Here is a 16,088-nt window from a genome sequence, read left to right on the forward strand (position 1 = left end):
GATTGTTAAACTTCATTGGACCATACCCTTACCAGTGCAGTGCGTTTTTTCCCTATGTGTATCATATTATATAGTTCACTAAAAAGCAAACGAACAAGAACAGAAATGAAATGAGTAGAAAAGAAAGAAAAGAAAAGAATAGAGAGTAAAAGAAAAAGAAAAGAAAGAAACAGCAAGCCCAGAAGCTTATAAGACACGGATCCTTGGCTCTGGCAGCACCTGACCGGGTTGGCTCACCGTTCTACCTTACAAGCCCCCCCACCCCCACCCCGCACTCTATTTGCCCAGCACGAAGATGGCAAATGCCGTTTTCGGGGTATTTTCTTTCCCTCTCCTGCTGCCCACAGCTACTCTTCACTCTGAACATTGCTAAGGCACGAAGGGGCTTTCCAATTGGGTAAGGCTGGTAGTAGAGTAAACTTGGAACAGGTAAGGCCTCTTTATTGAAACTTAAGACTTAAAGGCATCGCCTCTTCTTCCTCTTCCTCTTCCTCTTCCTCTTCCTCTTCCTCTCCCTTCCTTTTCTTCTCCCTTCTCCTCTTCTCTCTGACTCCTTCTCCTTCTCCTCTTTCCTTTCCCCAGATACTCGAGGCCTTGGTGGCAGCGCGGGACCCAGTAGGTCCGCGCCCCGCGCCCTGCGGGGTGACTGGCGCCAGGCCAGGGCCGAGGCCGGCGGACTTGAGGTGTGCCCCTCCTGCCCCGCCCGGGCTGACCCCGCCCCGCGGCCGCCGGCTATTTTGGGCGCGTTGGCGGCGACAGCGGGATCGCTGACAGGCGCGGATCCTGTGACACCTCCCCGCAGCCCGGCACTTGTTGCTCCCAGAACCTGCTGCCATCCCTGAATCCACCTTTCCCGCTTGCTCCCTGTCCCCTCCTGGCTTCTCTCCTTTTCATGTGATCGCCCGGGGCACTGATCTCTCAGACCACGCTGTCCCCGGCTTGAGACATAGATTAGAAGAAAAAAAAAAAAGAAAGAAAGAAAGAAAAAGAAAAACCCGCCGCTTTAACGAGAGGCCCCTTTGGGCAGGAGCAGGAACGCAGAGCGCTGGCCCGGGCGCCGCAGAGGTGGCGCCTCCCCAGCCCGGGACGGTGGTCCCGGGCACCGACGGCATGACGGACGCGGCGACCGCTAATGGGGACGACAGAGACCCTGAGATCGAACTCTTCGTGAAGGTAGGTCGGCGTCTCGGCTCCCGCCGCACCTGCTGCGCCTCCAGCGGGGCTCCCGGCGGCGCCGGCTCGCGTGCCCCGGAGCGGACCGCTGGGGCTGTGGACCTTCCGCAGGGAGGGCAGGCAGCCCAGCCCTCGCGGTCCCTGTGGTGGCCTTTCTGCAAGCCAGAGCCTGGCCTCGGGGCTCCCGGGCAGAATGGAGTCAGGTGCAATCTGGCAGGTGGCTGTCTTCTTGGAGAGTTGGCCGGCAGTTCGTCAAAGCGGCCACAGGGCAGGCGGTCCCCGCTGCGGGTCCCAGAGCTCTGCCCCGCGCTGTTTCTAAAGGGCACCTCCAAGTGTAGGGAGATGGCAAGAACCTGGCTCGACCCGCGAACCTTTCTTCTAAAATTGAGGGGGGTGGTGACTAAAAGGAAGCATGGCTTTTATTGCAAATGATCTTGGGCAAAGCAGAAATAACATTTCTTAAAACCCCCTGGCTTCCTTGTACTCAGAGCTACTGAAATAACAGCTGAAGGAAACAAAGATGTTTTCTTGTTTTGTGACTTGCAAAAGCAGAAAACAAACACTCCATTCGCCAACACTGTTATTATTGTCGTAATCATGATTTCCAGGGTACTATCATGACATGCTGAGGGTGTGGCAATTCGGAAAATGTCCCGGTCAACCTGGGCAGACCGGGATGAAGGGGTACAGTGCAAATATTAAATTAAGTCGCCTTGCTGCCTGGGCAGAAACCATCTAACGTCAAAGCCGCTCGTTTCATTTGCAACCTGTAGAAGGAAGGATGGAGGCCGAGGCAGCGTTTCTCGGTCCGCTAGTGTAATAAGAAAGAAACATTTGATCGGTCCTCGGTGCCGACACCGCAGAAGCCGGGAAACCTGAGGCGGCAGGAGGGTTGCCTCCAGGGCGGTGCAGAAAGAAACGCCAGGACTTGGGGGAGGGGGAGCCGGCAGGCTGCCTGAGTGCCAGGACCTTTCACAAAGGGGAAAAAAGGCTTAGAATGCAAAATTTCCCCAGAAATATGCAGATCACTGTAAAGGGAAGACCTTGGTGCCTGTCCAGGGGCCCCCTGATGGAATTTAAAAGGCACCTATATTCCCTGGAACAGGGGAAGTGCTCTGTCCCAGTTGACCCAGCCTACCACCAAGGTTTGTTAACTTTCTTCCACTGGGTTTTACATTCTTTCTGTTTATTTTACAGAATTATCTGTAGAAATGACACCTGTCATTTAGCGACACTTGCTTTCCTCAGCCTGTTTCTCTTCCCTCCAATGTGGCTTCTGACGCCCTCATTTGCTTTCTGGGACCCCTCTGGGCAGGATTTCCAGGTCCTCTGGAGACCCAGGTAATGGAAAGGGTCGTGTCCCCTTGGAGGCTGGGCAATGTGGGCCGGACAGCGGGCAGCTGTGCCCTGGCCTCAGCATCCAGGCCTGCGGTCCAGGGTGTGAATAGGGAGGGTTTTAACAAAGCCCCGAGTCTTGCTGCTCTCCTGGAAGAAAGCTATTCTAGGACTTTCTCAGATTCCCTGAGAGCAGGTAGTTTCACAGTGTCAAGTTCCTGAAAGATATTTGAAACACAAATTGACTCTTTGGAGCAAAAGGAGCCCTTTGCCCCACTACTAGGCAGTGGAGACCAATTCTACCTGTACCATTGGAATTTCATGTTGGCAGCTTTAGAGGTTTTCTCCATTTATATAAAAAGCTCACTGCCCAGCTCCCAGTGCCCCCAAAGAATTCTAAAATGCTTGTGTTGTCATTTGTTTTTTTTTTCCCCTAAAGAAAAGCAATCCGTGAGAGCCAGGTAAGCCTTCGTGGTTAGCTCAAAAACCAGATCCATGCAGGGAACAAAAAATCAGATAGGGAAGCCCTTGTGATTTTTTTTTCCCCACCCTTTTCCAGCTTCTGGTTAGTAGTTATCATTTACAGGGACAAGTAAAGGTTGAAAATGACACTGACCCAGCTTTGAATGGTTGCATCTTAGTGAAGCAATGTCCTGATTTGTAGAATCAGGCATTTCCAAAATTGACAGTTCTCTTAGGTGACTGATTCTCACAGGAAGGAGAGCCTTCTTATTGAAGGTGTCAGGTACCTGGATGCTTTCTGCAGGGCAGGGCACCCACCAACCTACTTTCTAGGTTGCTTCCAGGCAGGCTGGCCCCACTCAGTAAGAGTTATAATGTTGGTCATCTTCAACATGCCCATGAAGTGACCCTTGAACCTGTCCTGCCCACTGGGTGTCATACAAAACCTCTGTCACCCAGGGAGTTTCAAGGACATATGATTCTGTCCCATATCAATTGATAATCATTTGTTGTTGCTGCTGCTAATAATAATAATAATAATAATAATAATAAATAGTAATAATACTAGTAATAATAATAATAATAAGCAGCATTTTAAGACTTATGGAGCACATTCAAATATTTTATCTCAGATCTCCAGCATCCTTGTTCGTGAGCCTTCATTCATGCATGTGAAAAGTGAAGAAAAATAAATGTGACTCACAGGGACCTCATGAGACTCGCTGCTGTCAGAACACTCAGGGAGCTGCAATTTGCTCTCTTTGTGACAACTCAGGGAAATAAGAATGATGATTAGCCCCGTTTTATGGTTGAACAACACAGGTGCTCAGAGAAGGTACCAGAAATGCCCAGAAGTAAGTGCTAAATAACGTTCAAGCCCAGTCCTCAAATCTAGCAGTTTAGACTCTAAATTTCTTACTCTTCTCCAAAGACCCGTATGTCAGGCCCTGTAACTTCTTTTGCCAAGTTGGGCTCTCAAGTGCCATTCAAGATGACAATTATTGGTAACTTACTAATCCATTCTAATGTGGTCATCGAATTCCATCAAGGAGCCCAGTCAGCCTTGCTCTGCGCTCCATGTCTTTCCCTCCCAGGGAACATTCTAATGGTGACTTTTAAGAGATTATGTCCCCAACATTTTTAGCTTCTTCATCTATAGGAAGAAAGGTTTGAGTAAATCATTTCTGATGACCATGTTTCATAGTATCCGTGGATGGGTAGAGGTTTGGAGACACAGGATCTGGGTTCAAGTGTTGTCTCTGCCTCTAGTTAGCTGAGTGACTCTGAGCAAATTACTTAATTTCTGAGTCTCAATAGCTCCCCTGAAACAAGAGGGTGGTTATAAAATAAGTTGACCATATGATTTGTTGTCCAAACCAAGACATTTCTGAGACTGAAGGGGGTGTTACCAATAATTAGGCTGGGGCAACAGGTATACCCTGGAATTGTTCAGGGCCAATCAGGATGGATGGCCACTGTGATTATGAAAATACTGTCACCACAGACTTGCTGTGAGAGTTCCATGGGAGCAAAGGGGTGAAAGTGCTTTGAAAGTGCTTTGGAAAATTGCTATAAACGCATTGAAGCAAAATAATGATATGAATTTCATGGCAGATAGAATCTTTCTTGATCTACATGTCTCTCTGATTTGCCTCGGGGAAAAAAAGGTTGGCCCTTTCCTCATTCCCAGGGCTATTTTGAGAATAAATGAGATCATATGCAGCTTACACTTTGATCATAAAGAGAGGACGACAGGTTAGAGAATTGACAGTTGGCAGCAAGTGCGGTTTGTTGAAAGAAAAAAGAGCAAGGAAGTGAAAACAAAACAGAAAGTGATTTGGAAAGACAAACACAGGATGTGCTGAATAGTTAGATCAAGACATCCCTCCCATCTGTATTGACTCCTCCACCCCCAGTACCCCTCCCGGCCTTCCCCCAGACCCCAGATGTAGAAAGCCACCGAAATGAAGTGATGATGGTGGACCCATTTGCTACAAATGTCTCTTGGGCCACAGGCGTGGGCTTCAACAGAAACCAGTGGTTCTCAACCTTGGCTACATAGTCAAATAATTTGGAGAGATTTTAAAACTCCCAATGCCAGGCTGTTCCCCAGGCCAATTACATCGAAGCTTCTGTGGGTGGGACCCAGACACAATATTTTTATCCCCACTCCAGGTGACTCCAGCGTGTGGCTCTAGTGGAGAGCCACTGAGTCTAATCAGAGGCGGGTCTGTTAGCAGGCAGCTTCTGCCACAGCCGAAATAGGTGGCCTGGCCACGGTGGATTAATGTCCAGAGCTTCTGACTGCTTTGGAGCAACATGATCTGGACCGTTTTTTGATAGAGAGCTTGCACTCAGTCGGTGCTCAGTTAACAGATGCTGACAGACTATAAAGCCCTATCCACAGGACTCCAGAATAATCAGTTCCCGAGATTGGCCTAGTCAAATAGCCATCAGTTCAGCATGGGAAAAATAGAAGAGTCCTGCTGATTGTCTGACAGAAATGACTAGTTGTTTCACTTACTGAAATGCTCTGACAGTGGTCCAGGGCCAAGTCAAGTCATGGTGACCCATGGTGTGGTCATCTGACTTCCAGAACAGACAAGATCAAATCTTGTGGCATTCCCTCTCAGACCCCTGCTGCCCACTGGTTGCCTGGTCACCTTGGGCAGCTTGCCTCAGCATGGACTCATTAGGTTTTGACATTTGCTTCATCACATTAAGCAACTGTTCTCCTTCCCCACCAGCTCCAGGTTTTGATCTGTGGTCAATAATCCAGTATACAAATTCATCCTCCCTGTGATGTTAGTGAGTGCATCTTTTCCTGACGACACATCTATGGGAGTGTTAGTATCAAAGGTTGACTAATGCACAACTCAGGTGCTGTTTTGCAGGTCGTGGGAGCAAGGATCCAGGATCTGCAAACGTTGAGGGCCACCGTCAGTGGTGTCAGCTTGTGCTTCCCTGCCGACTTGTGTTGTTTCTCTGGATGTTTGTTGATCTCTTCCACCCAGGGCAAAGAGTTCATCTATTTAAACAGTCAGGTCCAAAGCTTTTAAGTTTTGGTTCCTCCTGAGTTCCCAGGTGCAGGGCCCATGTTAGTGGTTGTAGGAGGGGCAGTGGAAGAGTGCAGCTTTGAGTGGCAGGCTGTGGATGACCTGCCGTGTGGTCTAGGACAAGCTACTTGGCCTCTCTGGACCACAGTTGTCTGACCAGCACAATGCTGGTAAAGGCAGCATATATTTCATGAGGTTGGTGTGAGCACTGAAAGAACTATGTATGAATCTGGGGTTTAAGTAAAGCCTCTTCTGCAAGCCCAGTATAGTCAAATGGCGAGAAGCCCAGCTTTTCAGTTTCTCTCCCTTGATGTGCCCAAGAAGTCAGAGACTTAGTCCTGCCCCGCCTTGCCCCATTCCTGGAGCCAGGACACTGCCCACTGGGAGCTGGAGCACAGTGACACTTCCACTGGATCTCACTGCCTCTGATGGGGCTGCTGCTCAGCGAGCTGGAGACCTCAGAAGCCACTCTCTGAAGTAATGTGGTTGGCCTGACCACAAAACAAGGGCAGATCTCTGACCAATTGTTGAGTTCTTCAACCTCAAGGGAAGCTCATCCAAGGGAGCTCCCACAAAGCTCTGGGGGTTGGGCCAGGATGCATCACTGCGGGTGCTGCACTTGGCCCCCCATTTGAGCTGCATGGGGATGTTATTCCAGGGGCTCCATTCCCTGTCCTGTCACTGGGCTCTGGGCAGGGCCTCTCCAGGCTTACCTGAAAGGTGCCTGTAACTTTGACCCTAAGATGACAAAGAAGTCCTGGTCCTTTAGTTCCCAAAAGGACCACTGGGCTCTCTGTTGAGATTTTCCCACTTCCCCCTCACCAGCCTTCCAGCTCTGCACAGCCACAGTTGCTCGCATAGAAAATATGCACACATGTTTATACGTATGATCTATCTGGGCTACACACAAAAATAACAGATTCTCAATATCTGCTATCTTTTGAAACTATTACCTGGGAGATAGCCTCATGTATCTTTGTCATCAAGGCTGGAGGATGAGAAATAGTGAAGAAACAGAGTGGTTATGCATGGGTTTCGTGAAAATGTGAGCCAGCGAAAGGGTTCTCCCCACCCAGGGGCGTCTGAGATCTGCCCACGCTGGTGCTCTGAGGGGTCAGCTCCAACTGCTGGGGATAGTTCTCTGTCAGCGCCCTGAGTGCCTATCTCCTTTGGAAGCTCATGTGTTTATTTAAGGAGTATGTTACTTCTGAAATGTGAAATTCTTTGGAGATAAATAAGATAGATAGTCTGTTATGACTCTTTTCCTGGAAAAAGAAATGGAGTTGTTAACCTCTAGAAGTAGCCTCTAGCTCCTCTGGCATGGGAAAAGTCTTTGAATGGTATTTATTGTAGCACTTATGGTGAACAATGGCTAGGCCAATGATGCTCAGCCTTTGGGGTGTGAAAAAGTCACTGCCAAGCTTCTTCACATGGACTTGCTCAGGTTCTGCTCCAGAGATTCAGACTCAGGAGGTCAGGGTGAGGCCCAGGCATCTGTATCCTTACCAAACTTCCTCTGGTGATGCCACGATTCATCACAGATTGATAACCATTGGCCAAGACCATGGGTAAATGGGGCTGAACTAGCCAGTGGGGCACCCAAAGGGCTAGAGGAAGTCCAGTCCCCACTGGAAGCCTGCATTTCACAGGAAGGAGGAGGCTGAGGCAAATATGCTTGTTAGCGTCAATCATCCCGATTGACCAGACATAAACCAGAAAAGGGAGAGAAGGAATGCTTTTGACCTTTCTTTTATAACTTTCTTTTCTTCCTTTGTAATTTTTTTTTTTTTATGATATAGGAGCGACAAGGAATTTTAAAAGCTAAGCATGAAGGAAATAGTAGTAAGATAAAACACTTAGGAAGTTAAGGGATTGAAAATAATCAGTCAGTCAACCCATTAACAAAGATGCGTGTGGAGTCACTTACTCTGAGCCAGGTTCTGTGAAAGCTGAAAGGGGGGAGGGGATATCAAAGAAGATGAGATCCCAGTAGTCCATGAGCTTGCAGTTGAGACGTAAACGTGCAAGGAGGCATCAGTGCCATATGAGTGGTGGGACATGAAAGAAAGGGTGCAGATGGAGGGAGCAGCGTGGCTTGAATGAGGGCTCCAGGCCTAGTCTGAGGGGAGGTGGGGGCCGAGTTGTGCTTTGAAAAATGATTGGGATGCACAGAGTGGCTAGGAGTGGGTAACCATTTCAGGTCCAGCAACAGTATGGAGATAGGATGTTCAGGACACAATGGGCGTACAAAGATTGGCCGAAGAGATTGTTATATGGAGGGGTGCAGTTGGCAATATAATAAGATAGGGGGGGGGGGAAAGAAAGAAAGAAACAGTGGGAAGGGTTTTGATGGTAGGTAAGTGGTTTTTTGTTTGTTTGTTTTGCTTTTTTCCCCCTTGTAACTAATGAAGAGTAATCAGAAGCTTCTACACAGAATAGGAGTTTGATTTAGTCCCTGTTCCTAATCTATATTGCATAATGTAGTGGGAAGATTAATGGACTCATAGTAAGAAGACCCGGATTCCAGGTCTGGCTCTGCCACACATTGGTTGTGTGACTTTCTTTAAGACCAAGTTTTCTCTTCTGTAAAATAGGATCAACAATCACAAAATCGTAGAATTTCTAATTTGGAGAAACCTCTCCAAAGTCCTCCAGTCTGACTCCCTCTTATCAGAACAATTCACACTCTATCATTTTGAAATACACGCTGTATGGATTTAAGGAAGAGAAGTGAGATAAAATCGAGCTGCTGCTGTTTTTGCCATGCTCTTATGACTCTATTCACTGTGACCACCTTAGAATAAGGAGAGCCTCAAGGCAGAGGCTGATAAAGGAGGATTCTCGCCTTCCTGTCTGGAGGCGATAATGAGCCCAAACTAGGGCTGACAGGAAGAGCATGCTTTGAAAGAGTGATGTTCATACCAAGTTGAGCTCAGGCCTTGGAAGGACTGTGTGCAAATGTATTTCCTGGTAAATTCACCTCTGGAGAGACTGGTTTCCAGATTTGGGGTGGTGATACCATCCATGGGCCAGACCATTATTGTCAAAGGTGTAAATGGACTGAGTGCAGATAAACTAATTGAGCTTGAGCTTTCAGGTTCCTGTTAACCCTGAAACACTATGACTCTATGATAGAAATAGAGCAGTGAGGGAGGAAGTTGTCATTAATGAGGATAATGTGGCTTTACAACTGTTTTGTTTGAGGTGAAGCTAGGCCAGATAAGTGCAGATGTCCTTTAGTGTGCTGGAAAATCAGAACTAAGAATGAAAGGAACGCCAGGGCTAGGAAGGTGGATTTGAACCTCTGCTTCGAGCAGAGTAAGTTTGCAGCAATAAGTCCCCTGGAGGAGGGAGCATGGAGAAAGAGTAAAGTAATAAGGGCCGAGCTTAAGAAAATGCCCATTTGAGAGGGAGGGCTGAGGCACAAACAGAGGGAGCCAAGATGATGAGCTGATCGAAGAGGTAGGAAGTAAATGTAACGTCCTAGATGAAAGGAACTTCGTGGCCAATGGCTCCTGTAGAAGGATGAAACGGAAGGATGTGTCACGGAAGAACTAAGCATTCTGCTTGGCTGTGGCGAAGGGGCTGTAAAGGGGTGCTGGGAAGGTGGACGGAAATGGAAGTTAGGGTTGGATCGTGAGGCAACTCCAATGGCAGGCTGAGCAATTTGGGGCTTTGTAATATGGAAGATTGCATGTGCTACCACCTGCTTGTGGGACACTTATGTTTTAAAAGACAGGGAAGTGCTTAATTATCTAATATGGTGTGCCTGGTGCTGCTGCCTCCAAGGAGAGGTATGCTGAAGTGGGAGGTCTTCAAAGTGTGTCTCGGGTCACCACCCACAGGCTGGTGGAAGTTTGGCGCTGGTAACTCTACATCCTATATCAACCTCTGCGAATCTTAAGATGATAGTTTCTACTTCTGTTTATCATTAGTCTATGATAAAGGGGAAAGAAGCAAGTATCAGACTGGAGGGAAAACACAAAAGGTGAAAGAGGAGAGCTTGTGAAGCGAATAGAGTTGGACTGGGGACCTGTTGCCTAGAATGAAGAAAAAGTGAAAACCATGTCCCAGTTACTATCCCGTAAAAATCCAATTTGGGAGGTTGTCATGGCAACAAGTATAGGTTTCTTGGTTCAGCCCAAGGCCCGTCTCCCCTCAGTGCTCTCCTCTGCTTCCTGACGCTGTCAGTGAGCAGCAGGGGGAGGGACAATCTCACAGGCTTTTTATCCATTTTCTCACTTGAGTGCTGTGGCATTTTATAGTCACATCATAAAATCTAGAATCCACAGTGTCTTCATAATTTGCCTAGAAAGGTAAAGACCCATATGCCTGTGGTTCTTTATCACAAACGCTTCAGTGTTTTCCTTTGATGATAAAGGGTTCTGGGCAGGGCTTGACCACAGGACTCGGGGAGAGGGGAGCCACATGGGCAAAGTTATGTGGCCTCTCCTCATCCGGGTACTTCATGAGCATAAGAGAGATATGATCTGGCTAGCAGGATTATTAAAAGTGTCAAATAAGATAAGAAACACAACCCCCTTTTGTAAATTAGAGTTTTCACTGTTCAGATGCAAAGCATTGTGTTGGTCAGCATACGCCCCACTGCTGAAACAACAGTCCGTGAATTTGTTCACATAATAGCTCAATACCAGACTTGATGAATAGTCTTCCCTACTCAGGCTCCGTCCACTCTGTATCCGCCCACACCCAAGGGCTGTCAACTTCTCTGCTGGACTCTGTGTTCCCAGCGCAGATGGAAGACCCAAGGTGGGGGATCACATGGAAGGTTTGCATGGTCTTGCCTGGAAGTGGCCAAATCCTTTCCATCCACTTTCCATAGTTCAGAACTCAAGTGTCACCTAGCCGTGTTCTCAGAAAAAAAAGGGGAAGCAGTTTTGGCAAACAACAAACCTGTCTCTGCCATAGAAATGATTTATTTCCTCGTTTCCTACCACCTCATCAACTCGTCACCCCCTAAGATGGCATCCTGCCTACAGTCTCTCTCATTCTGTCCACCATGTCTAATGCCATTAGCTTAATCTTCCTAGAATACTTCCTTTATCATACCCATTCCCCTACCTGCTAGATCAAGTTCAACTGCTTCAACCTGATATTGAAGACACTCCAACTGGGCCTGCATTCCCTCTCCCCGCCTCATTTCCTGTACTCTCTTAAAATGGTTCCTTATGGGTCCATATACTTTCTGAAGCATTTTTGAGCCTCTTCTTGATTTTATCATTACAGAGTCCCTTTGGGGAAGGAAGAGATTTACTCCTCATCACAGAGAAGGTGACTTGCTGGAGCCTGCGTTGTGTTGCTCTGCACAAGCTGAGGGAGAACCCTGGAGACCCTGACTCCAGGCCTGGGCAGTTTACCAGAGCCGTGGTTCCCAGCTGTGCAGGATATGAACCACTTGGGACACTTTCCAAATTCCAGCACTGACTTATGAATCAGCCCTCAGGGAAGGGGGCCCCAGACATCTGTAATTAAGTAATGTCCCAGTGATTCTGATGCACAGTCCATTATGGAAACACTGCCCATAACCTAATTAGGGCCCATGGGAGTGAGTCTAATGGTGGAAATTTAACAGACTATGACATGAAAATGTGAGAGAAAAATTTAAAGGACAGTGAACCTTCCAGCTGCTCCCAGGTCACTCTAATGAACATAGTATTCCAGTTTTCTTAAATATTAGCCCTTGACTTTAGAATCTGCTCCATGATCTATGGAATTATTAAAACAGTCATGGTTTTTGTTTGTTTGTTTGTTTGTTTGTTTGTCTGCTCATCCCCATCCCCAGGGTGGAAGGTGCTAGAAGTGGAAAACGTTGGGAAAGAGATTGTGGGGATGGCAGGGGATAAAGAGGTATGACAGACAGATGGGAACTGACTTGACTTACAAAGTAAAGAGTCACTTCTCATTCCCCAGTCCCTTTTGGTTCCATGAGTCTCTCTGCGTTTTCAGAAGTCAGAGATGAGTTTGGAAACTGAACAATAGTAATCATGGCTATATGCTGTTCTGAACCTTTCTTACATGAACACCTTGAATTCTATGGGCAGGTCCTGTTATTACTCCCAAGTTACTGATGAGGAAACTGAAGCTCAGAAAGACTGAGTCCCCTGAGTAAGGCCACAGAGCTAGGACATGTAGAACATGGAATTCAGTAAATTCAAGCCCCATCTAGGTGCATCAGAATCTGTGCTCTCTACTGCCTTGTTCACCCAGACCCTCCCAGCTGCGTGAAGAGAAAATACTTGTGCTAAAAGCAAGAAAAAAATTTTTTTTAGTTGTTAGTTAGAACAGGATGCCCAAGGTTTTGCCTTTCCTTAATTCTCTATAGGTCACAATGAATAGCCCAAGGTCAAGGCTGATCTTCATGCTGAGGCAAACCAGGCAATTTCCTGATAGGGGAGTTAGAGTCACCTGAAGACCCATCTGTTCTCAAGCCTCCTTCCCACTGCTCTGCCACAGTAACATCAATTCTCACCGTTTGTTTGACTCCTTTGTTTTAAGTCTTGTCCCCCATTAAAATATGTATTTTCTTGAATGGACACTGTAGCCCCAGCTTTACCCAGGATTTATCAGGAGGCGGGAGGAAGAGGAACAGAAGGAGGGAGAGAGACCAGGAGTACCAGTGGGGTACTGCGTGTGCTGTGCTCGATGTCTGTCAAGGCAGGGAGTGATGTGGGGGTGTCTACCAAAGGCAAACATTTTACCCAATAGGTGGCCATTGGCCGAAGTGCCTCAGGGTTCTAGGGTAAGCTCTAAAGCTCATTTTTGCAAGGATGAAGCCCTCGACTTAACCCTTATTATTATTATTCCAGTTAATTCTTCTCCACTACTAAAACTAGACTCATTTACAGATATGTGGAGAGTCCCACAATAAAAAAAAAAAGTATAGACAATTTGCCAGAGCACTATAAAGATGAACAATAATAAACTGAAAGGAAATGAACAACAATTTTTTTCATGGAGTTCACTGGATTCCATTGAATCCTTGTGGCATTCCAGCAGCTTCCAAGGAACCTGCTACAGGACATGGAGACCCAGAGAGGTTAGGCTGTTATAATGCCACACAGCAGCCTGAAGTCAGAGTGGAGGGGAACTATTAGCTGAGGTTCATTCTATGGAGGCCCAGCCTTGCCGATGCCAGGCCCTTTCTGAATCATTCTGAGACATATGACATGGTCTAAGATAACAAGATCGTGGGGGGCATTATAATAAATATATATATATTTTTTAGCAGTTGCTATGTTCTAGACATTGTGCTAGCCACTTTAGTTAATTCAGTATCTGTAATGCCATAAAGCCGTGGGGGAGGTATACTGTGACTTAATAGATGAGAAATATGGGGCTTGGAAAAGATAAATCTTTCCTCAAAGGTCTCGTGGAAAGTGGTAGAGTTGTGATTTAAACCCAATTCTGGCCGACTTCAAAACCACATCTTTTAAGTATGTTGATAACCCAAAATAACAAAAGTAAAGTCAAAGTTGCTTGTTGCTTGAAATGCACTTTTCCATGTGGCAGCTATTTATGGAGGTCTACCAGGTCCCTCAGTAAAGAGCTGGGCCTGTTAGGGAGTGAGGTACACAGGACAGACACTGTCGGGCCCTGGCAGAGCCTGCAGCCTGGGGGTAGATGGAGCAGGTCAGCCACCGGACCTGCAGAAGGACTGTGAGTCAAGGACAAGTATGAGGCTATGGGAGCTTGAAGCAATGGGACCTGGTGCTGGGAAGGGACTGAGCAGAAATTTCTGCAGCACAGGAAGGGAAGGGCTTGGGGTTCAACTCAGGGGTGGGACATGAAGGAAGAGTCCCAGCTAAGCTAAGGTAGAGAAGGAGGAGGAAGCTACCTACCCCTCCCACAACAGACCAGCTGTCAGGGTAGATCCTGGAAGGAGCATGTGATAAAGGGACCCCAGGAGCTTCTCGTGACCAGGAGAACGAGGGCACCACTAAAGTAAAACCATGGACGATCTTTTCTGGCCCCTCTCCCACGTTAGGTCACCTTTAAAAAGCTATTTGAGGCTTATCTAAGCCTAACACTCTTCAGAAAACATTTTTCTACCTGTGTGCCAAGAATTACACTATCACGGGTGACGCATGTATCATTCCAGAGTGGGAGATAAACAGCCCTCGGCGGGAACGCCTGGCTATTTAACACTTTGGAATGAAGGAGTACCTCCCAGTGTATAGTCAAGGAGGGAAAAGGAATGGTTACTAGGGGTACCTAGTTGATGAAGGGTTTGACATGAGGGAAGGATGGTCTACTAGGGGCTGAGAAAAGAGGCCGGGGATGGAGATAAGATCACTCGTGCCACGGCTCTGCTCCCTAGGCTTGGTTGATGATTTGTTTCAGTGGGGTTCAGGCAAATAGGATGGCAACCAACTGACAGTGGGACCTTTAAGTCACAGATCAAATGGACCTTCTCCTCATGGCTGGCTGTTTCCTACAAGACAGCATGTGCACCATCATTTTATTATTTACATATATATGTACATCTGTGTATACACATACACACACATATATATTCTACATACATATTATATATTTATATACAGAGGGTGCCAGAAAATGTATGGACGTTTTAAGAAAGGAAAAAACTGTATTAAAATTGTAACACTCAATATATACTGATAAAAAAAGATGAATACAAGTCATGTGTGACTTCTGCAAGGACAAGAGATGCCCAAAGTGGTTAACATCAGTGTCCAGACACTTTTTTTTTATTGTGAAATAAACATTTAAAAAAATTAGTTTCAGCTGTACAACACAGTGCAATAGTTATACTTTTTACCCCTCAAAGCGACAACCTCCCTCTCCCAATCCACCGCTCCACTCCCCCCCATATCATACATATCTATTATAATTCCCTTGACTCCACTCCCACACTATACTCCACATCCCATGACTATGTATATATCAGTGTCCAGACACTTCTGATTATGGTGAACTACTGCTTGAGCAATGCTGACCAAAGTGTCCACTTGTATATATGTTTTTTGCATCCCTGGTACACACACACACACACACACACACACACACACACACACACACACACACACACTTTCCTCCTGAGATTTGAGATTCAATACTAAAATGCCAATATCCAGCTTATCAAATTGCTTTGTAAATCCACACGTATCTTTACATTTATTCTATATTCACCAAATATTTGTTGCGTGACAGAGCAATATAATGGAACTCAGGAAATTTGGTTTTTGCCTCTGCTTCCTGTCATTCTATTATTTTGGACTAGTCAATTTGGGTTTCTTCATCTTTAAAATAAGGAGATTGGATGAAATAAAGAGATTGGATGAAATATCTGAGGTCATTGATTCTTTGATTCTACTCTGCACTGAGCCCTATGTGAGATGTTGGGGGAGATTCCAAAAAGACTCTCTCAGGTAGTTTACCATCCACTTGGAAAGGGTCTTGGAGCTCCTGTACCTTAGGCCAGGGTCAGCAGCCTTTTCTGTAAAGTGTCACATGTTTTTGTGACATGTAAATGTTTTTGGTTTTGCAGTCTATGCCGTCTCTGTCTCAGCTACCCAACTCTGCCAATGTAGCGGGAAAGCAGCCATGGATGATATGAAAAGGATGCATAGGCCTGTGTTTCATTAAAACTTTATTTACAAAAACAGGCAACAGACTGACCCCTGACCTAGGTGTCCAACTGACAGAGAGCTGAACTGAATGTGGTGTGTGCCCAGAGCTGTGGATTTGGCCTTCACTGTAAATGGTGCTGAGGTTAGACAGGCTGCCTTCGGTAGAGGTGGCCATAGTCACCTGATGCTGTCCATTCCACTAGACATTGAGATCTGGTCATCCCAGGGGTAAGCTGTAGGATAAAGCATTCTGAATTTCTTGGAGAATGTTCCTAGGTGAATACATATTATTAATATTTCTATTCTGCATACGATGAAATATTCACAGAGGTGGAGGCTCTAGACTTTGTTGCCAGACCCATGAAAAAATGTCCAGGGTGGTGGACTCAAGTCCTCGTGTGGAGAGCTGCACATGGACAGAACTCACTGCCAGCTTCCACCCTCTTGCTCT

At 46.6% G+C, this 16,088-nt stretch overlaps 1 protein-coding gene across 2 annotated transcripts in view; it reads left to right on the top strand.

Moving 5' to 3' along the window:
- The first annotated feature begins 733 nt into the window (after positions 1-733).
- The window catches only part of CLIC5 (CLIC family member 5), a 111,901-nt gene continuing 96,546 nt past the window's right edge, over positions 734-16,088 (top strand). Inside the window, exons 1-2 of one of the 2 annotated variants that reach the window (XM_019642738.1) lie at positions 735-1,173; positions 2,371-2,514. Coding sequence is in view for 1 of the 2 variants with exons in the window: in XM_019642737.1 (XP_019498282.1) it covers positions 1,111-1,173 (63 nt within the window). In the remaining variant the exon portion in view is untranslated. Of the gene's footprint in view, positions 1,174-2,370; positions 2,515-16,088 lie in introns of both variants that reach the window. The other variant, XM_019642737.1, reaches the window with a different exon arrangement.

This window comes from Hipposideros armiger, unplaced genomic scaffold, assembly GCF_001890085.2.
Source record: "Hipposideros armiger isolate ML-2016 unplaced genomic scaffold, ASM189008v1 scaffold_72, whole genome shotgun sequence".
Taxonomy (NCBI): Eukaryota; Metazoa; Chordata; class Mammalia; order Chiroptera; family Hipposideridae; genus Hipposideros; species Hipposideros armiger.